We start from the raw sequence: 21,063 nt of genomic DNA on the forward strand, positions 1-21,063 counted from the left end.
ATCCAGTCGCCCACCAGCGTCATTCTCCAGGGTGCATTTCGAAGCTTCCTAGCTGTCTGGACACCTTTTTGCACTACAAACTTACCTGTAAACAACACGCCCGCCTCAATACTACATCACTGTATTACAAACTCCCTGTCAGACAACCTACTTCCATTCTACACTTTACTCAAGTCGATCATCACAAAAATGAGCTCTTTTGGAAAGCGCAAGCCACGCATTATCCAGACCTTTGACGATGAGGATGGCGACCTTCCTACGGTGCTTGGAGGAGAGGAGCCGAAGAACGAACGTAAGTTGCTATATGGCCATGCCCATCCCTTTCCAGCATAGAAAATCTCAGTGCTGATACCAAACCAAAGAACAAGCAAGCTGATACGCCTTCGAACAGAACCAGTACCGCAAGGACCGACCAAGTTTGGGCGCAGCAAGCCTACTAAATCTTCGTCACTACGAAGAACGATCAAGATCAACGACGGTAACGATAATCCACAAGAAACCAGCGGCGACGCAATCCAACCTACGTCAACCAGCACAAGTACGGCACCCGAGGTAACAGAAGCCGAGGAGGACACTGGTGTGCCGCTCGTAGTACGGCCCGGTTTCGGCCGCTCAGTCTCCAGCAAGAAGAAGCGCATCTCAAAACTATCATTCGGAGCCAGCGAGGGCGACACGGAAGATGGCGGCAATGATACGACAACAACTGCCAGCAGCGACGTGGTCAGCGCCCCAAGCAAAAAGTCGCTGAGCCAACGAGTTGCCGAGAAGAACGCGCTTCGCAAGTCCGCCCTGACCGCACGATTCGGCACATTTGGCGCCGACGAAGAGAAGCCTCGGTACAGCAAAGAATACCTTGAAGAACTCCAAAGCTCCACGCCAGCCACACCACAGAATCTCGCCTCGCTAAGCATCATCGACGACGATGACGACGACAGCCTCAAAACCCACAGCGCACCGTTGCCGGAGGCATCTGCCGCGCCCGGGACAACGGGCGACGCCATGGACCTCGACCCCTCTGAGCTTGACGGCGCCATGATTGTTCAATCCCGCGACATGCCCCTAGCGCTCACTGGCGATGCCCCAGCAGCCCATGTCCTCACCGAAGCCGAGATCCGCGAGCGCAAAGAGCGGCGCGCGCGCCTTGCCAAGGAACACGATTTCATCGCACTCGACGATAGTGACCACTCCGACAACGACGACCGAAAACGCATCACGTTGAGTCTCAACAAAAAGGCCAAGAAATCCGAATCGCGCCTCATAGCCGAAGACGAAGACCTAGGTGAAGGCTACGACGAGTTCGTGACTGACGGCTCGCTTGCGCTGGGCCGCAAAGCCGAGCGCGAAGCCGCTAAGCGGCACCGCCAGGAGATGGCGGAGATGATCCAGGCCGCGGAGGCCGGTTCTGATGCCGAGAGCGACGACAGCGAGGCGGAGCGGCGGGCTGCGTACGAGGCCGCGCAGCGGCGGGCGGGTATGGACGGGCTGCACAAGCCGGAAGACGACTTGATGGAGACAGACGAAGAAGGAGGAGGAGGAGGAGGGGTTGGGGGAGTGAATCAAATTCCCAAGATGAAACCACTTCCGGAGCTGGGGGAGGTGTTGGCGCGCATGAAGGGTTTGGTACAGGGGTTGGAAGACGAGGTGAGCCGGCGAAAGGCGAGGATAGAGAGTCTGGAGAGGGAGAAGGAAGAGATATTGACCAGGGAGACGGAGGTGCAGGAGATATTGAACCAGGCGGGAGCCAAGTATCAGGCTGTCATGGGTGGTGCTGATGCTGCCGGTGCTACTGCTGCTGGTGCTACGGTGACGGCCGTGGCAAGTGCCGTTGCTGCTTCGGGGGCGCCTACGTCTGGTGATGCGTTGAAGTTTGTCACGCAGTCGCCTTTGAGGCCATTGCCGCCTGGGCTTGCAGCGGATCTAGCTGCGACTTCTAAGGAGAGAGGGTTGGAAAGCTTTGGGACGCCAACGCAAGAAAAGGGGCCTGATGATATTGACACTGAGATGGCGATGTAATGAGACAATGAGCTTAGACCAAAAACGCCAAACGGACTTGTGTCCTACGGGCTTACAATAATGACATCATCTTCAATAACAAACAGTATCCCCTATAAACTTAGCCCGAGTTTCATCCACTGTCAATGTCTGTTTTATACTAGGTCTTCATGAAAATCGCCCGGAAAAGAAACCACGCCATCTCCTAGCTTGTAATTTGCGTTAACCATGTCTCAATCCATCCCTGCCTGACTGCCTGCCTGCCAATGATGCTGACGCCCTTAAACAATGTAAAATCAGTAGTGGTGCAACCAGCCAACAGTCTAAGGATGCCTGATTGTACCACACGCACACACCCCATACACCCCATACCCGCCACATCTAATCAATAAGCATACGATAGCTCTCTGTATCTTGTCTTGGTGTTGTTAACTTTTTGACGGTTTGTATCCGTTATCGAGGGGCTTCCTCACCCCTCCATTCTCAATTCACTTCACCTCTTACTTAGTCGATGACCCCCTAACCACACCAGCGCCCAGAACACCGGGCATCTTCTCTTGGCCCACATCGAACAGCAGTCCAATCGCGAAGGCGATGGCACCGACAAGGGCAATGGTAGACCCGGCAATAAGCCAGAACTGCATGCTGACGTCCTCCTTCTGGCACATGTTACCACCCCAGTGCACAGTCTTGTAGGCCTTGCCTGGGGCCCCAGGGCGGCTGTCCATAGTAGCCAGGCACTTGCAGACGAAGCAGCTAGCTCCGCCAGCCTCGGTACTACCATTCTTGCCTCCCCACTTGTCCACGCACGTGCCGTGGCCCGAGCAGTTGCCCGTCTGGTCAACGCAGCTCTTCTCCGAGGTAAAGCACTGCGGAATCGCCTTCTTAGCGGCGGTCTGCAGGTGACTGTTAGTCGGGCGGGAGAGGGGAGGCTGAGTCGGGGCGACGGCAGCGTTCGCGCCACGGACGCTATCGTCGACAATGACGGTCTCGGAGTTGAAGCGACGGCGGAGATCGGAGGAGGAGCCGGTGGCGGCTTTGACGCTCCAATGGTTGAGCTTGGAGGAACGGCTCGACTCGGGCATTAGGACGAGGACGGCCTCGAGGTCGCCGGAGGAGATGAACTTGTTGAGACGGTTCAGGTTGTCGACGAGAGTATCGAGGGCCTCGGGCGACTAATAAACAGAGGTCGAGTTGGTTATTGAACTAGCAAGGGGTGTAGAAGTGTTATCTGCTTGTAACGCACCTTCTGAATATCATACTTGACCACCGACGAGGAGCCCGTCCAGCAGTCTCCATTGACAGGGTTGATGGCAGAGGCCAGGTCGCACTGCTCCGGCGTAGCAATACCCAGGTTTTGGAAAAGCGACATCAGTCGATCATTGGCCACCTTGGATGGCGGATCTGAAATGGCGAAGGTGGCATGCTGGCTTGACTTGGCGAGCGAATCCCTCAAAGGCCCAGCATTCTCGGCAGTGACGCCTTCGAGGATGACAACTAGTTGTGATGGATCATTCGTCTCGGTCTGGGTGAAAAGAGGTGCCGGACTCTTGCCGTACTTTGCAATGAAGCTGATCGCGGCCTCGGTATCGATAGAGCTAGGGATGTCGCGAAGGTCGCTGCCGTAGTTGTCTCTAGATGCCTGTTGCGCAGGTTAGATCAGACTTAGGTAGGTATTTTACGCGCCGAGTTACGTGTGTTTGACTTGCCCTCTGGAGAAGGATATGGCGAACGACTTCTTTTGGTAGCCGGGGTACTTCGCGGGATGATTGTTCTTGTTGTTGCTTGGAATCAAGGATGAAGACATCGGCACTCTGCTGTGACGCAGCAGCAGCAAGCCCAGAGAGAGCTGCCAAAGTTATACTGGTGAGGAACCTCATATTTGAGAACAGCCGAATGGTCGATGCGGCCGGTGATAAATGTTGGATGAGGAGTGTCCCAGTGACGTTTGTAAAGTCGCTGGCGGAGACACAATGGACTGGAAGTCGGAGTTGGATGGACCTAAGGTAGCTTGCCGAATGAATGATGAATCCCGTCCGGGCCCCACTGCCACAAGTTCCCCAGCAGCCCAGCCTGGGCTGACATGAATGCGCCCACTAAATTGCAGTGGTCATCGCTGCCATTGGTACCACTAGAGGTAGAGTAGCCCATCCGTCCACTGGGAAGCACGACCGTGACAGCTGCCCTCAACTGGCTACTACCTACCTCTAACGCTATGTGGAGGACCGACGCCGGGATGTCAGTCGAGTACCTGCCAGACGGTACAGTACCTGTACAAAACGGGTAGAGTACAGTAGCACATTACCCTAACGCACTGTTGGTATCGTTGGACCAGCGTGCAAAAAGGGAACAGCAGTTTGCACTGCGGCATCCAACATCTGAACCAAACAACTGAAGCGTCTCTGAACCGCTGGCAGGGAGAGGCATATGATGCTTACCTCTAGAAGGCCCTCGAACCTCGCACTGTGATCCTACCCCATCTTCGTTCTGCCGGAATTCGAGGCGCGACCAGACCCCGGAACTACTAGTAGCCTGGTCGCGGTCTTCAACTTCCATCTCTCAGATTGGCTTTCTGTCCCGCTGTCGCAATCGTCACAAGCCTACGAACCCATTCTCGACATCGTCTGCCGCCCGCTCCCTTCCAGTACGGGAACCCCCCCTCAGCAGGCTTACATATCTGCGCGCCTTTACCTGTCCTCGGAGTCCCACATCCCGAACCCGCAACGAGCTACTAGCGAAGCCGAGCACAGTCAAGCCCGAGGCCGTTTCGCCGTTCTTTTCTCATATTTGATTTTTTCGGCGCATACGAGCGGCCGCGACCTTTGATCCTTCCAACTCTTCGGCCGCCGGCTGGGCGTGCCACAGTCATCCAACATGGCATCGCGCCTCTTCCGACCGATGAGGTCACTCATGGCCTCCCGAAATTTATCAAAATACATGGTACATGGGCAGCCGATTGTTGTACAAGGAGTACGGATCAGGCATGGCTCCTTCAGAAGGTAATACCTTTGGCAATCCCAGATGGCCTGGGTATGTCGTGCTGACATGGGTACTTTTTGGCAGGCGAATCTTCCGGACCCTGGCCATGGGTATTACCATATACGTGTGCGCCGATTACTACGACAGGAAAGTGCTAGGGATGCTTTCGAACGCCTTGGATGATCTCGACGGCGACCGTGGCCATGGTGAAGAGGAGGATGACGAAGAAGAGGATTACGTCTTCATCCCCTTTCCCCTAACGGAGCAAAAACTCAAGCCAGAGCCATACTCGGCACGCAGTCCGGAGTGGAAAGAGTTCGTCAAGTTCGCACAAGATCAGAAACGGATACAGCAAGTTCAGGGTTAGTAGCAGCGACCATACGAATCTGGTTGCAAGGATATGGAGACTAACATTGCACACAGAGGATATCGCCAGCCTGGTCTTGAAGATGCTCAAGAATCAGCGAATCTTGACAAACTATGTTGGACCAGAAATGAATGTCAAAAAAGCATGGCTCCAGGCATTTTATCCTTTGGTCGCACCTCCCGAATACGAACGTTACGGGTAAGTCTCAGACCAAATCCCATGCGCGCTCGAGTCGAGCTGACACTTTTCGTTTGGATGGCAGAATCATGATTACGCCTTATGAAATCGGATGGGCTAGTATATCGATGGAGTCGCCACAGGTAAAAAAAGCTGAGCGGTTGTTCTGGCCTAAGCCTGTTGCGTTGTCGCTATGGGCCGTCGCTACCACCCTTGCGAAGAAGAAAGCGATGGAGGTTTCGCAGTTTTTCGGTCTTTCGGGTCTTTTCACCCCTTCGGAGCCCCCGGTGCAACGAGCTCAGGGAACCGGAACAACTGGACTGCCTTCGACGGTCACTGGTGACGTTCAGAGAATGATGGACCACATCCGACGACAGGCAACACAACGACCGGAGGATGTGCAGGACCCTGGTGCCCTGGTCTCGGCAAGGAGTATGGATTCCGACGCTGCTGCGCAGAACAAGGGGATACTTACAACCATGAATCGACCCCCTCCCAGCAAAGAGCCGCCCAAGGCCGGCGAAGAGAAAAAGGATCAGGAATGGGCTTTGGCTCAGCTACGGGAATTCATCGGGCTCAGCCCATGGGAGATATTCACCAAGACGTACAGGAAGGTGTGGAAACCAATTCGACCTGATCCACCTCGCGGGTCGATGGCCTTTGCCGGTATGATCGAATTTGAGACGAAGAAGCATTGGTTAACAGCATACGTCACGGCTTGGTACAACCCAGGGACGCGAACTTTCGACCCCAACAACTTTACGATTACTGTCACGAGGTTGACGAACAAGCAAGTCCACCCCTTGGTCCGTTAACACAAGATGTTGTGTTGCGATACAATGGCAGAGGAGGTCTTTGTTTCGATGGGAGCCTTCTTCTCAGTTCTTTGATTTCTTTATATCAGCATGCTGGAGTGTAGCATTGTCATGGGACGGCGTTACGTGGAATAGGCTTCGATAAAAGCATGGCAATTTGACAAGTTGTGTTGGTCAGCTTGGTAAAATTGTACAGAGCGGGCAGACTAGGGGTTTGAGTTTCGGAAGAGATACCACAATAGACACCAGGAGTGGTAGTGCTTGGGATATGGATTTCAACAATGAATCACATAGTATTCCTCAGCCTATCAATTGAATAATCAAACGCGCCGAGTGTCTTGAGCGCTGTCGAGCATTGCTGTGTGTCATGTTTTGCGTGGCTCGGGGCCCGGAAGCCGGGCTTGGCGATCATCACAAGTAGTAACGGAATGCCAAGACCCGGGCTCGCTGCCAAGGCCGGATCCTTACCTCCAGCGCCGAGAGCTGTTTTCTACACTATACCACAACGCACTTCGGCTTGGTCCGGCCTCTTCTTTACAGCTTCTCGCATCATCTAACATCTACTTTGGGGATGTCAGAATTCTTTCTCGGCTATATCATAGTATGAACATTGCCCGTAGACGGATCGTCTAGTAAGACTCGAGTGTCTGATAGCGTAATTGTCGTTCATGCCGGGCCGGGGCCATCTGCCACCTTTGGAGGGCCGAACCAACACTCAACACTCTCCAATAAAAGCTCTTGCAAAAACGATTACGATATTTGTGATTTTAGAATGCTTCAAGATTGTGAAAGAGAAGTCTCATAAACTTACGGGAAACATACAACGTTTCAAACGCAGGAGTTCTCCGTTGCCTGTTTCGCGGTTACGATGTTAGTGGTATTGATGGGAAAATGTGCACGTTTTATGACCGTTTAGAAATGGATGACGGCGTTGTTCTTATTTGGCAGACCTGAGTCTGCCCGGCGAAGGTGTGTGTAATTTGTAGAAATTACATTTCCTTATTGATGATTTCTGTTGATTCCTTGTGGTGATGCGCAGCATGTGGCACTCCAAGCGTCTACCATAGTTCACATTGTAGAGTCAACTAGTTGACATATCAACTATATGATACGGAATTAAAGGTTGAATGTCCGCTTAGGGTGTGATTATAGTACAGTTGAATATCAGCCGCGATCGCTTCAAATGGGTGGGAAGGGCGGGGACAGCCGATCCGGGCTGTTAGCGTTCTAGACAAAGCGCTTCAAGGATGAACGAAGTCTATTTTCGGTGGGTGTGAGAATAGCGAGAGAGTTAGTTGTTGGATGATTTGCGAGTTTCTGTGGTTCCTAGTGGACCAAGTTCTGTTAAGCATGGGTATGAAATGAAAAGGTACAATATCTCATCTCAGTCTCAAGGAACTCGTTTGCTCCCATATTCAGACGTATCGTAGAAGTCCGCTGCTGTAACTTGAGCTGAGCTGGTTGAATCAAGCACTTGAGTATGGTACTGAAAGCCTTTCTCAGTAGATCCCTTGATCGATTACGAGTTCTTTTCGCGGCAACTCTTCAAAGTCGTCTGTTGTTTTGAGGTCAAGTAGTACTCGTACCTGATTAAAAACATTGGATGCCCGAGAACCCACGGCCCTGCATCAACATGGACTGAGCTTTATTTCAGGGCCGTTAAACGGTACTTGCGTGCTGTTATCTGTTGCGGTATGCATGGGAGTTACTCGGATCATCTGTGCACAATCGTGCATACCTAAGCCCCAAGGCGTTCGCCCAAGCTCCTGTTACGAACAGACCGCTTCCCAAACATCTAGACCTAGTCTCCAAACACTTGCAGCTCGTCTGCCCCATGGGGCGTTGTTTCATGGCATGTGCGTCTAAGCAGATCGCCATTCAAGCGCGTTACAAAACTGTGCAAGATAACTTCATGGCAGGGATCCCTATACAAAACTTTACGTCGTTGCTGGCCTCTGTTCTCTTTTCTCAAATCATATCACATCTAATTACCTTTATGTCTTCCCATTAGGTGTCTATTCGAAGTGGCGATGAAACACCACCCCAAACGCAAAGTCCGTGGCCGATCATGCCTGGGCAAATAGAACACCAAAAGCAACTGTTTACTATCTCGATCCAAAATAACCTTCGCCGCACTGACTCTCCCATTGTTGCCTCTCCATTCAATCTCTCAACTGTCCAGTCACTAAGTTTCCCTTCCCAAACAGTCTACATGGTAGCTGGCTACCTCAAACTGGTTCTGCTATAACCTGGGGTGTTTTCCTTGTATATATAATCCCATATCGTTTCATATCGATCATTTCCCATGTTCAAACTTTCATCGCCGTACGAGCCACTCAGCCTATAGTACCTCCGCCGAGGTCCTAGAGCCAGCAAATTGGTCGATACTAGAGCTCACAATGGCATTGTCTGTGGACGACAAGCGACCAGTCGTGGTCGATGCTCAGAGGCTCTCCACATCTTGGGAGAACCGCGGTACGATACATACTCTGAGTGACGACAACAACAGCAACAACACCAACCAACCAGAAACAGCCGTACCAGACCCAACACCAGATCCGCCTACTATCGAGCCACCAAGTGCTACAAAACCTGACCAGTCGAATTTCTGGCACTTGAAGAGTCCTCAACCTCCTACTTCTCCCTTTTCATATCGGCCAAAACATGAGAGGACAGAAAGCACAGAGAGTACAGCAAGCCAATCCACTCAAGCCTCAAGCAGCACCGAAGTAGACGAGAAGTTCGAGGGCCAAGGCAAATCAGACAAAGCATCAGCGACGACGTCAGTAACTCAGATTGAAGGCATCAACAGCTCAGGCCTACCAGAACCGCCCTATCATGTTTTCACCAAAAAGGAAAAATGGCTGGTCACGGGCATCATCGCAGTGGCGGGTCTCTTCTCTCCTCTCTCCAGCAATATCTACTTTCCGGCCTTGGGGGCCATTGCCAATGTTAGTCGCCCGTGTGAGCAGAAGAAGGGTTCCAAGAGAGGTAGAGAGCATCGCTAACCTACTCTCAGTCTATCCACATCGACATCGCGCTTGTATCCTTGACTGTAACCATCTACATGGCAGTGCAAGCGTTTGCCCCCTCCTTCTGGGGTCCCCTAAGCGACACGTGCGGACGCCGTGTCACTTTCATCGGGACCTTTGTTGTTTTCCTCATTGCCAACATTGCATTGGCTTTCAGCAAGAATTTTGCCATGTTGATGGTATTTCGAGCTATTCAGGCATTTGGTAGTGCTGCTACCATTTCTGTCGGTACGTCAGACTCGTCGTTTTTCCTATTTTCGCCGAAGATCAAGCATTAACTGTGTCCGCTTAATTAGGAGGAGGTGTTCTTGGTGATATTACGACAGCAAAGGAGCGTGGCGGCTATATGGCAGGGTTTAGCGCAGGTGAGTCCAATCCGTATCGATGTGGTTGAGAAGGAAAGGGCATGACTGACAAATTTCCCATTCATCAGTCCGCATGTTTGGTCTATCCATGGGCCCAGTCATCGGAGGCATCATTACTGAGTATCTCGGCTTCCACGCAATTTTCTGGTTTCTCTTTGTTCTTGGTAGCATTACGCTGGGAGCGATCTTGCTTTTCCTCCCGGAAACCCTCCGCCGAGTAGCCGAGAACGGCACCGTCCCACTCAAGGGCATTCACCGTCCTTTCTTCGACCGTCAGCTCCGGCAGCGCTACTGGATAGAAAGGGACGCCACTCGGGAAGAAGACGACATCACCGCTCCCCCACCCAAGCTGACCTGCTCTACTCTCTTCGCCTCCTTCCGCTTCATGGCCGAAAAGGACGTCATCGTCACCCTCTTCTTCGGCGCCATCGTCTACACAGTCTGGAGCATGGTGACCTCCTCCACCACGGCCCTATTCCAGCCGCGCTTCGGCCTCGGTGACCTGCAAACCGGTCTGATCTTCATCCCCAACGGCATCGGCTGCATCTGCGGTTCCTTGCTCTCGGGCAAGATCATGAACCGCGATTATAAGATCGTCGAGACCGATTACCGCGCCTCCCACCACCTCTCGAGCTCCGTCGAGATCAACCGCAAGAAGCTGGCCGACTTCCCCATCTCGCGCGCCCGTCTGCGTTCGTCGCTGTACTTTGTCATTCCTTTTATCATTTGCGTCGCGGGATACGGATTTGCCATCACCAGCCCTCGCCTCGGCACTGAAAAGAAGGCAATGGCCCTGCCCCTGGTCTTGCAGTTCTTCATCGCCTTCACCCAGATGGGCTTGTTCAATCTGAACAGCACCCTTATGGTGGACCTCTACCCAGGAGCGAGCGCGAGCGCGTCGGCGGTCAATAACCTTGTGAGGTGTCTGATTGGCGCTGTTGGCGTCGCGCTGGTACAGTTCATCATTGACGCGATTGGCGCGGGATTGACGTTCCTTCTTCTTGCTATTGTCACTGCAGCTTTTACACCATTGCTTTGGCTAGAGTGGAGGTTTGGGGAGCGCTGGCGAAGAGAGCGGGTGGAAAGGCTAGAGAGGGAGAAGGCGGAGAAGAGAGCGGCTGAGGGTGGGGAGGCTGGTCAGGCGTAGAGAGCTGTAAGAAGCTGGTCGAGTCTCTGAGAGGTTGGTGGTTGTCGTGGTCATTCTATCTCTCGTATGATCGGTTTGTATTTTGGACGGCTGGACGGACGACGTTGACCGTTTTGGGTAGAGTTTGGAGCAAAGGAGCTGGTCTCTCTGGTTATCGCTGGTTTCTGCTGTATTTGTATCAGCTATTGAAGCGTTCACGCAAGCAGTTGACAGTCTTGGGATTTGAAGGGTTAATGGAACCCGGGGGCGTTGGTACATTTTGCTAGAGATAGACTAGAGCTGGAAAGCCCGATTGTTAAAGTGGGCTGGATACCATGGCGGTGACGGATAGACAAAAGTCGTTTGAACGACTCGCGATTGAATAGAGGTAATCGGATCTGGCGTCAAGCAGAACTGTTCAGCATTGCTTAGTTCCAAGTTGTGATTCCTGCCCGCCGATTCCAGTGTCGACTGCCTCGCCCTCACGTGCTGTCATGGTGTCCGGATTGGTGGAGAATGCTATGATTACTGCGGAGGCCATGCAAACTTGAATGGTTGGTCAGTGCTTCCCTCTCCTCTCCTTCTGTCAGTGCAGTGCAAGAGCCTACCTCTAGTCATACTACGAGCCAGGTTCTCGAATTCGGAAGGAGCACCTCTTCGTTCTTGTTGTGGCCTTGATCACCACTTCCACAACCTGGTCCGGTGAAGGTCCCAGGTCAGGTTCCAGCTTCGCCTCTCTGGCGGTGTCCAGTTTCCATTACCCGAGAGCTTTCGACATTCCATCCCATCACAAAATTTCAGCCCTTGAAATCGCGGTGTTTTTGTCGAACGAGTTCGATCCCGTTTGTTTACTCCCCTTCCCTTTTGGGACACAGAGTGGGGCATTTGCATGGGGTTTGACGGTTCTTGGCAGGGGTGCGAGTGGTCCCATTGGTTCAAGTGGTCTGGACCGCGGCGACAGCCAACATGGGATGGCAAAAGAGCTTTCATTCACTCGACGATTGTTGGTCGTAGGTTTATAATTGGCAATTGACATGACTATTTGGACATTCTTGGAAAGTCATAGCATCTGTATTGGGGTTGATGAGAGCTCCTTAGACAGAAGATGATAGTAGGTTGCCGACTGAACTTGATAGGTAGAGGTATCTAAGGATGGTTGAACTTCGCAGGATCAGGTTGCGACATGGGACACTCGGGCATCATTTTTGCAAAAGAACTCCAAGAATAGAAATATCAGTGTGTATAGGTATAAGTTCTATTGTCTGGCATTTCCAGATCTTGATATGAGATTGAGGGTGGTTGTTCTTGAGACCATCGAGATGCGCGGCGTCCGAGTTTCCGTCCGTGCCGCTGTCCAGGCGTCAGGAACAAAGGCGACCTCAATCTTCTTTCAGCATTGTTGTCGCGGCTGTCACGAGGTTTTCTTTGTGCAGTCTATAATCTGCGTACAATTTCATTGATCAATGCTTTGTGATGCATAAAGGGTTGATGTCCCGTTAGTGACAACGGCAACGAACAACATCTCGAGGTTGGACTTCTGCCGCTTTTCGTGGGTTTGTCCACATCAAGTACTCAACCAAGGCTGTTCGTAGATTGTTCGTCTTGTTCAAAAGAACGTTTGTCCTGTTTCATTATGGCTGTTCTGGGCTGTTCTTTTGTCTGCTATGGTTGTTCGTGGGACAGCAGACCTGGACGGACCTTGGCGAAAGCCTCGTCCGATATCACATTTTAGAAGAACTATACAGATTCTCCATGAATGAACAGCTTCTATGTTTGCTCCGTCTTAAATGGGCTGTTCAGTATGGGATGACAGCAACCTCCAACCTGTACGATGAACAGCTGGGCAATCTGGGACTGTTCACGCAGCATAACCAGAACAGCCAACCTGAACCGACCTGAACTCGGCTGTTCGCAGGTTGAGAACACTAAAACACTGTTCACTCCTGGCGACCTTGAAAGGTGACTGTCGAGATCTGAGGTCGCATAAAAGTCGTCCGCCGCACCCAAGAGCTGATCCATTTTGCTTCCTCCCAAAACTGCTTCGACAGACAATCGTCAGACGACCAAAGTCAATCGACACTCTGCGATCTCAAGGGACCTCAAGCAACCCACAACAACTTCTCAGTAAGTATACCATCCGCACCCATCTTAGGAGGCATCAAGTACTTACCCATTCTCAATAGTCAATCATCGCAACAATCTCCACCAACGACGACACTTCTTGATCGACATCATGTCACCCACACACATTCCACCTACCCAAAAGGGTAACCCTCTCTCGCCCTTATCGTGGCTCAAGCAAGCTTCCTTCAACATCTTGTGCATGGGTCTCGTCGTTGGCTTCATCCACTCTGGCATCAAGAATCTTTCCAAGGGTGAAAAGGTCCTCTACTACTTCCTCGCTCTCTTCATCTGGCGTTATCTTCGCTTTTGCATCAACATCATCGGCTTCTGGACCTACAAAGCTGCCCCCATGCCCAAGAGCAACGCCAACTACCACCCCGGTCGCGATGTCACCGTCGTCATTCCCACGGTCGATCCCCTCGGTGTCGACTTCCATGAGTGCCTCACTAGCTGCGCTCGCAACGGCCCCCGCAAGATCATCATTGTCACTGCCGGAGAAGATCTGTATGAGAAGACACTCGGCGCTGTAGCTCCCGTCATGGATGAGTTTCCTCTTGTCAACTTTCTGGTCACCCGTACAGAGATCGCCAACAAGCGCAAACAAGTTGCCCACGTCATCCGCTACATCAACACCCCGATCACAGTCCTTGTCGACGACCACGTCTTCTGGAACTCTCCCGACCTTCTCAAGTCCCTGCTTGCCCCCTTCGAAGACAACCAAGTTGGTATTGTTGGTACCAATAAGCGGGTCAGACGTCTCGAAGGTCTTTCTGTCTGGCGCCGCTTCTGGAACATGCTCGGTTGCCTGTACCTCGACCGTCACAACTTTGAGATCCGCGCCACTAACGCCATTGACGGTGGTGTCTTTGTCGTTTCCGGTCGCACAGTTGGCATTCGCACTTGCATTCTCGAAGACAAGCAATTCCAGGCCGGCTACCTCCACGAGATGTTCTTCTTCGGTCTTCTCGGACCTCTCAACCCCGACGACGACAACTATATCGCCCGCTACATGGTTACCAACGGTTGGAAACTCAGGATTCAGTATACCAACGACGCAGAGATCGAGACCACCGTCGGTGTCGGCGAGCCTGTCCACACCAAGTTTCTCGGTCAGTGCCGCCGTTGGGCTAGATCAACTTGGAGGTCCAACGCCAGCAGCCTCTTCACCGAAGGCACTGTCTGGGCCACTCAGCCTTACTGCGTCTACGCCGTCTACCTGACCAGCTTCACCAACTTTGCGCTCTTCACCGATGCCGCCCTGGTTTACCTCTTCACCCAGTCTTCCTGGTACTTCGACGCCGCGGAGCCCAAGTACGCCCTCGCCGCTCTTCTCTCCTGGATTATCTTCACCAAGACCATCAAGGTCTTCCGCTACTTTTCGACCTATCCTCAAGACATCTGGCTCTTCCCCGCCTACGTCCTCTTTGCCTACTTCCACTCTTTCATCAAGCTCTGGGCCCTCATCACCTTCTATGACCACGCCTGGTCCGGCCGCAACCTCGCCGCTTTGAACAAGGGCGAGAAGAAGGACGACGCCAAGGAGCTGCCTCCTCAGGGCCTCTGCGACGACGGAGATATTAGCGACTTGGACATTGGTCCTTCCGAATCTCCAGTTCTCTTGAAGCCCATGGCCCCCAAGGGGTCCCAGTCTGCCACTATCACCAAGGCCTAAGCTAGGAGGAGGACTTGTGCAAAGAAAAAGAATTGAAAACAAGCATAAAACAGGGCGAAAAACATCAAAACAATCACCAAAACAGAATTTGCATTTTCGGGGCGTCACGGATCGGAATAACAAGAGAGAACAGGAAAAAGCATCATAGAGATCAGTATCACTGCACTACAACGGCATTCAGAATCTGCTTTTCATGGCGCACAAGAGGACAACAGGACATCAGGACATCAGGACAACAGGACAAGGGGACAACAGGACGGAAAGTTAAGGTTCATTGTACGATACCCCCCTCTGCTGGTTTCTTCGGTTCTCGGTTTTCGGTTTTCGGTCATTGGGCGAATGGGTTCTGCATTAATTCATTGCTTGAGGTATGAGATACTCTACAACAACATACCCGACGAAGAGCTGGCTCTTGAGGAAGGATGGATGGACAAAATCGGCTGGGGAGATGAATGGTTAGGAGGACGAGAACATGATGGTAATACGCTGGGATAATAGTAGAAGGGAGGGGAGGAGGAGATACGAAGTCAAGCATTGGCAGATAATATATGCTTGATCCAAAAACTGTGCTCGCTATGATCATGCAAAAGTGATGTGAAATGTTGAGAATTGCCTGTGACTTGACGTGACGCCTTTGGGCCTGAAGTACGGAAGCTGCTATGGTGCCTTGCATCTGCCTGCCGTGCTTGTGAACGGGTGTGAACCATGGACACTCAGTCGTACCTACCTCTATCTTGAAAGTTGATCGTTCGTCCTGCTATAAACTTCGGCGAAACAACTTTAAAAGTTAAGATCGACTGACAATGTATATAGTATCTTATTGTTGAACCGTGGAAACTACTTGGTACCGATTATTCCAGGATGGACATGCCGTTTGCAATCGAACGCATTCGTCCATGTCGCAGCTCTTCGGGTATGCAATCGCAGTAAGCGCTCATGACTTGTGTTGTCCATTTTCATTGTCTCAAGACCTGGACAACCTTTTCATACGGTACTGGACTGTATATCACCTTATCTTGTCATTCTCGCGGATCCATGGCGTAGACGTAACCTCGGTGCAAGACAAAAGTCATAACCACCGTCAACATATGGTTGATCAAACCCGCAAAAGTAAACCTCAAGGCACGACCAAATATCCGCATACTTGGGGGGCTCTGGGCGCCATGGCTTCCTTTCCCCCTTCTTTTTACCGTCTAAAGAGGGGGCGCGGAAATTTTGGGACAGGATTTTCAGTTGGGACACATCAGGAATGTTGGCGTTTCCTATAGAAAAGTGTTAGCGAAGGGACTTCAGTTAGCCATTCCACTACGGAACCTTTTTCTCAAATTCTCACAAAAAAAATAAGAAGCAAAAGGACACATGACACAGGGTTTCCCTGTTGAGGGAAGCAGCACCCGTTGAAGGAAGTAACTACCTCTGCGATGCCTTTTGACATCCAACACGACCTGTTGTTTCACAGGACAACGAAGCATTAGTGGCGGTTGTATATACCCGATAAATGCGTCAAGGACATGCTAGAGATGGTTCACGATTCGAAGCATCATTCCCGATATGATAGTCAAAGACTTGGCCTTAGGGATTACGTCGAGCATTGCCCAGAATGCTTGGAGAACGCTACATCAAAAAAGAGATCCCTCGGTGAAATTGAATCCCATTAACACACTACCTATCCCCGGGTATCTGATTACGATCAATTTCGTTATCGTTCTACCCGCGTGTCTTGAGAGTAGGGTATTCAAAGCCCCTGAAGGGGGCTCTGATGTACCTAGAGGTAATTATAGCCGTCAGTGGCAAGCACGACAAGCGCACGCTGTGTATTTCGGGCCAGACAATTCGGACAGCAAAACGATAAAGGGAGGCTCTAGCCACCTATCTACTAGTATTATTGTACGATTGGGACTTGCCTTCCGTCATCATCTCTGATAGAAACCCCGTGTCGACATATTTAGAAAAGCGGTCTCATCGTCAACCACGTTTGGCAGCTTAGTGCACACTAAACATAACAACATTTAGTGACCAAGATACATTCGGACTATTTTTGAAAAGGTTCCGTAGTGCAATGGCTAACTAAAGTCCCTTCGCTAACACTTTTCTATAGGAAACGCCAAGATTCCTGATGTGTCCCAACTTCAAATCCTGTCCCAAAATTTCCGCGCCCCCTCTTTAGAGGGTAAAAAGAAGGGGGAAAGGAAGCCGTGGCGCCCAGAGCCCCCCAAGTATAGATGGATTTTTTTTTTTTTTGGTGAATGAGACGTGAAGTGAGAAAAAAGGAAAAAAACGGAAAAAAGAAGTGCCCAATAACAGGATTGAACTGTTGACCTTCGCATGGACTTGATATCAGAAATCTGATATTAGTACGACGCTCTAACCAGCTGAGCTAATCGGGCTTAGCTTGATTGTTGTAAAACATATGAATGGTAGCAATTATATTCTCATCGTCATCCACGGTCCCCGAATGTCGCGGATGCTCCCGTGAGTGTATAGACACCCTCGTCCCTGACAAAAAGGGTAGCACTTTTTCTGGTGCTACATGAACTATCAGCACAAATGAAGGTGCCTACGTTTTTATAGTTTGCGAGAATGTCACAGGGTAAGATCTGTTAACATTGGCTAATAGTGTGCATTACTTGTTCTGCCTTGCAAGCAGAACATAGTCCATCTTTTGCCTTTGGCGACCTCGGCATATGCACCCTTGGCCTGTCATAGAGACACCCTCGTCCGAGATCAGTAGATGAAACCAACCTATAGGTTAGGTGAACTAGTCCGCTACCGCTCGTTAAGATAAGAAAAGGCCGTTGCAAAACTGTAATAGGCATTGCAATAATTCGAAAAGACATCGGATAGCGTCCCATTTGGATATTTCTACTCGGCAATTACCTACCACTCCAGACCAGAGGTGTAACAGAGACACTTGGATGCGTAGTAGGAGTATACCCAAGGCATAATGTCATAGGTCTCAACTGTTTTGTCCAGGACGAGCTAATGTACAGGTAGTTTCATCGTTCTCTTGCACTATCACCGCCGTAGTCATCGCCCATCGCCATCGCTCATCGTTATCACTCATTACACTCCCAGGTATAATTTCGATCACGTTTACTTCAGTTTCCCAAGTTGATAGCGTCATGTGTATCGCAGATTCAATTGCCCCAACAATAGCGACGACGACAGCGACAACGATAGCGACGACGGCCAGCACACAAGGTGGTAAACTTGGTACCTAGGTACCTTGTCTTGGACCTGGGCGGGCGACGGGCGATAACTGAGGGAAGGAGCAGGCCCACTAGCGCCCGCGGCTGCATAAACCTTAAATTTACTATGGGCCCGACGGGTAAGGTAACCAGAGATCATGGACATCAACCGGGCACGCCTCAGATATATCTCAACGTTGAAAACAGGCGGATTGCTCGTTAACGTCTGAAACAGTGGTGAAGGAGAGAACTGACACAATCGTTTGTAGGGATGAACTCGTCATACATTATCATTACTGCGAAAATACGTAAAAATGAACTTTTCAACACTGGCCGGCCGGGCATGCTATACTGGAGCCATATTTCGACCCGTCCACGCCGGCGAGGGTCAGTATTGCACCAACCACGCCCCCCAAGCCCTCTCCGCTGATCATACTTTGAAACACGAGCTTGTTAGCATGGAGTTGCGTTGAATGGTGAGCGGATAGTGTAGGACTAAGAAGAAAACTTACCCGGCAGCGAGAGCATAGCCGTAGAGATCCCAGGTCCTCATGCTGTACTTCCTCCAGAGAGCGGCAATGATGGCACCGAGAAGGGCGGCGTTGGCAAACACGGGGGCGGGAATGACCCAAGAAAGGGCGATGGCGCCCCAGTTGGGAAGCCACTCGCGCCAACTTTCGCGCTCACCGACAAGGTAGTAGTGACGGACAATGACCTGGATGATGGAGACAACGCCCATGACGATGGCGAAAATACCGGAAGAGAGAGGAATCTTGACCGTCGGATCGGTGACAGCTCGAGCGACGGCAGCCCAAGCGGACACGGAGGGGATTTGGAACGCGCAATTAGTGTCTGCAAAATTGGGATCGTAGATGCAAGGGTAGGCCTTGGTGAATAGCACAAAGAGTCCCGGGGCGAGCCAGACGGCAACAAAGGTACCAATGGCCTGGGCGATCCACTGCTTGAGCGGGGGGGTGCCGAGGAGGAAACCGGTACGAAAATCGGACACGAGGGCGTTGGCAACGTCAGCACCACCGGAAGCAAGGCCACCGGCAGCCAAGTTGATCTTCTGAGCGTGCTGGATGCTGAAGCCAGAATTCCGGGTGGCACCACCAAAAATGAGCTGCGAGGCTTTGGAGGCGGCGGTGAGAGGGGCGGAATCGGTGACAGCACCGATCTGGATGGCAAGGAATGAAAAGAGGAAGGCAAGAATGGCGGCAAGGATGGTGAGACCCGGGTGCATGTCCCACTGAAAGTGGAAGATGATCATGGCAATGACCATGGAGACGATAAGGCCGACAATCCAGTGCCAGTGCTTCACCTGCTCGTTCGCTTTGGCGGGATCCTCCACTTCCTCACCAGTCCGGACAACCTTGGCGGCTTGCTTAGAAAAGAAACTGTTGGTCTTGCCGCGGGCGACAAGGGTGTCGTTGATGCTAACGCAAGTCTGCTGCCACGAGGACTTCAAGCCGAACCAGATGACCTTGTACTGGACGAGGAGCTCAGCCATGGAGGAGCAGACCATGACCATGACACCGGGCCACAAGAGCCAGTAACGAGGCGAGGGGGTGACCTTGCCGAGGTTCTGGAGGGAGAAGAAGTTGTAGAGGCTGTCCCAGTGGGGGTCGTCGGGGTAGGATTGAGTGCCGATGCACTCGCCGTAGTGAACCAAGACGGGACCAATAATACCCCAAGCCATGAACGAGCCAGCGAACATACTGATAGCAGGGTTAAGACCAATCAAGATACCGGAGCCAATGAAGGCGGGAGTCCATTCAAAGTACCAACCCCACGACTCAATGTTCAAGGCCCAGCTCTTGTAGCCTGACCAGATGTGAATCCAGGTGAAAACGTGCCAATCGTAAAGGATACCAATGGCATAATACGAGCCAATACGGTGAGCCAGAGCGGCACCGAAGGCAAGACCCAAGCACTTGAGCTTCTTCATGGCCTCGATGCTGCCAGCCGCACCAGCGTGCATGGAGCGGATGGTCAAGGCGACGGCAGTCGGCGTAGGGAAGATGAGCTTGAGCTCACGGGCGACCTGAACGACGAAGAACTTGCGAAGAGGGGTGACGTAGAAGAGACCTAGGAAGGAGCAGACCAGGGTAATGGTGAAGATGGCACCAATGTCCTTCTGGGGAGTGGCGTTCTCACCCATGGCTCTAAGTTGGTACATGGCGGGGATACCGGCGACGAAGATACCAGAGATACCACCAGCACCGGTAGCAGCGGCCTGAATGATGGAGTTTTCCTGGGGACCAAAGGCACCACCGATGATGGGAACCTGGCCGGACTTGGACATCATCTTGATGATACCATAACCGAAAATAGCACCGAACATGTTGGCGCTGAAGGTGAAACCGGTCTTGAGGCCTGCATGTGGATTATTTGGTTAGAGATAAGAGTTTTTGAGACAATCGAAGCTCGTAATCGAATTCACGTGAAAAGGGAAAACTCACCAAGATAGAGGTTGGAAGCGCTGACAAGACAGCCCAAGACGATACCGGTAACAACGGCACGGATGGTCAGTGGGTTCTCTTCATGGACGACTGAAGCGTCCATCTTTAGGGGAGCAAAGAGATCCTCTTCCTCGATCTCTCCAGTGCTCTCAACCTCAACCGACACTTTCTCCTTGACATCGCTGGCATTCTCGTAGGCGGGTGTGCTCTCGGAGAAAGGGCGGACGTTCGCCGCCGAAGCGTCGAACGACTTCTTTTCCTCCAGGATGGCCATGTTTCCTATTCGGTGGGGAGGAATAGGTGGAGGTCCGTTGGGAAGTTGTGAGCCAAAGGTCACAACGTAGTCGACTTGTGGTGGGACACAGGAGAAGAAAGAGACGGGGCCGGAAAATGGTGGAGGGGAGGGCGGCCCCAGGTTGATATTTATCAGTTGACGGTGCCACCATGGCTATGACTGCAACGGTGATTTCTCCTTTCTTCTGCAAGTTAGACAGTTGCTCTTTTTGTCTGGTGCATCCGGAGTACCCCTGCCTGGTGTGGGCGGCCAAGAAGCTAGGGCAAATTCTGGCCGTTAGGTGTGTAACTGTACCTGCCAGGACCATGTACACCATCCATACCTCTACGATCCAATACGGTTCTGTTTGTTAGCTCAGTACTCTCAAAGTGATATCTTCAGACTCGTCCCAAACGCTGCGGGAACACTATAAGACGCCTAGATACCAACCCAAAGACACATGATCAGTATTAAAATGTTGAAAGAAAAT

General features: G+C 51.7%; 6 protein-coding genes and 1 non-coding gene across 7 annotated transcripts; 4 read left to right on the plus strand and 3 right to left on the minus strand.

Moving 5' to 3' along the window:
- The first annotated feature begins 3 nt into the window (after positions 1 to 3).
- Positions 4 to 2,107, plus strand: NCU09879 (hypothetical protein). The gene is made up of 2 exons (XM_953553.2): positions 4 to 292; positions 392 to 2,107. The coding sequence occupies exons 1-2, from the start codon at positions 190 to 192 to the stop codon at positions 2,011 to 2,013; spliced, it is 1,725 nt and encodes a 574-aa protein (XP_958646.1). The 5' UTR covers positions 4 to 189; the 3' UTR covers positions 2,014 to 2,107.
- Positions 1,977 to 4,034, minus strand: NCU09878 (hypothetical protein). The gene is made up of 3 exons (XM_953552.2): positions 3,702 to 4,034; positions 3,239 to 3,634; positions 1,977 to 3,167 (listed from the first exon to the last, which is right to left on the minus strand). Exons 1-3 carry the CDS (start codon positions 3,870 to 3,872, stop codon positions 2,493 to 2,495), a joined length of 1,242 nt encoding a protein of 413 aa, XP_958645.2. The 5' UTR covers positions 3,873 to 4,034; the 3' UTR covers positions 1,977 to 2,492.
- A 342-nt stretch (positions 4,035 to 4,376) lies between these two features.
- On the plus strand, positions 4,377 to 6,671 carry NCU09877 (hypothetical protein). The gene is made up of 4 exons (XM_953551.2): positions 4,377 to 4,991; positions 5,056 to 5,333; positions 5,395 to 5,536; positions 5,601 to 6,671. Exons 1-4 carry the CDS (start codon positions 4,867 to 4,869, stop codon positions 6,328 to 6,330), a joined length of 1,275 nt encoding a protein of 424 aa, XP_958644.2. The 5' UTR covers positions 4,377 to 4,866; the 3' UTR covers positions 6,331 to 6,671.
- Positions 6,672 to 8,729: 2,058 nt separating this feature from the next.
- NCU09876 (hypothetical protein) lies at positions 8,730 to 10,874 on the plus strand (the record flags this gene model as incomplete). The annotated part of the gene is made up of 5 exons (XM_953550.1): positions 8,730 to 8,805; positions 8,860 to 9,321; positions 9,405 to 9,590; positions 9,659 to 9,727; positions 9,796 to 10,874. The coding sequence occupies 5 exons, from the start codon at positions 8,730 to 8,732 to the stop codon at positions 10,872 to 10,874; spliced, it is 1,872 nt and encodes a 623-aa protein (XP_958643.1).
- A 2,302-nt stretch (positions 10,875 to 13,176) lies between these two features.
- NCU09875 (capsule polysaccharide synthase Cps1) lies at positions 13,177 to 14,649 on the plus strand (the record flags this gene model as incomplete). The annotated part of the gene is made up of 1 exon (XM_953549.2): positions 13,177 to 14,649. One exon carries the CDS (start codon positions 13,177 to 13,179, stop codon positions 14,647 to 14,649), a length of 1,473 nt encoding a protein of 490 aa, XP_958642.2.
- A 2,291-nt stretch (positions 14,650 to 16,940) lies between these two features.
- NCU15040 lies at positions 16,941 to 17,036 on the minus strand. The gene has a single exon. It is a non-coding gene; the product is annotated as a tRNA-Ile (tRNA).
- Positions 17,037 to 17,546: 510 nt separating this feature from the next.
- NCU09874 (hypothetical protein) lies at positions 17,547 to 20,746 on the minus strand. Its single transcript, XM_953548.3, has 3 exons — positions 20,300 to 20,746; positions 18,350 to 20,213; positions 17,547 to 18,272 (listed from the first exon to the last, which is right to left on the minus strand). The coding sequence occupies exons 1-3, from the start codon at positions 20,571 to 20,573 to the stop codon at positions 18,161 to 18,163; spliced, it is 2,250 nt and encodes a 749-aa protein (XP_958641.2). The 5' UTR covers positions 20,574 to 20,746; the 3' UTR covers positions 17,547 to 18,160.
- Positions 20,747 to 21,063: the final 317 nt, after the last annotated feature.

Source organism: Neurospora crassa, linkage group I, assembly GCF_000182925.2.
Source record: "Neurospora crassa OR74A linkage group I, whole genome shotgun sequence".
Classification (NCBI taxonomy): Eukaryota; Fungi; Ascomycota; class Sordariomycetes; order Sordariales; family Sordariaceae; genus Neurospora; species Neurospora crassa.

Bases quoted from the DNA above. Each gene is read 5' to 3' on its own strand.
- NCU09879 (XM_953553.2), top strand. From the start codon at position 190: ATGAGCTCTTTTGGAAAGCGCAAGCCACGCATTATCCAGACCTTTGAC. The intron at 293-391 runs GTAAGTTGCTAT...GCCTTCGAACAG, and splicing joins AGAGGAGCCGAAGAACGAAC to AACCAGTACCGCAAGGACCG.
- NCU09878 (XM_953552.2), bottom strand. From the start codon at position 3,872: ATGAGGTTCCTCACCAGTATAACTTTGGCAGCTCTCTCTGGGCTTGCT. The intron at 3,635-3,701 runs GCAAGTCAAACA...CCTGCGCAACAG, and splicing joins GCCATATCCTTCTCCAGAGG to GCATCTAGAGACAACTACGG. The intron at 3,168-3,238 runs GTGCGTTACAAG...TCTGTTTATTAG, and splicing joins TCAAGTATGATATTCAGAAG to TCGCCCGAGGCCCTCGATAC.
- NCU09877 (XM_953551.2), top strand. From the start codon at position 4,867: ATGGCATCGCGCCTCTTCCGACCGATGAGGTCACTCATGGCCTCCCGA. The intron at 4,992-5,055 runs GTAATACCTTTG...ACTTTTTGGCAG, and splicing joins AGGCATGGCTCCTTCAGAAG to GCGAATCTTCCGGACCCTGG. The intron at 5,537-5,600 runs GTAAGTCTCAGA...TTTGGATGGCAG, and splicing joins CCCGAATACGAACGTTACGG to AATCATGATTACGCCTTATG.
- NCU09874 (XM_953548.3), bottom strand. From the start codon at position 20,573: ATGGCCATCCTGGAGGAAAAGAAGTCGTTCGACGCTTCGGCGGCGAAC. The intron at 20,214-20,299 runs GTGAGTTTTCCC...ATCCACATGCAG, and splicing joins CGCTTCCAACCTCTATCTTG to GCCTCAAGACCGGTTTCACC. The intron at 18,273-18,349 runs GTAAGTTTTCTT...CGTGTTTCAAAG, and splicing joins GGCTATGCTCTCGCTGCCGG to TATGATCAGCGGAGAGGGCT.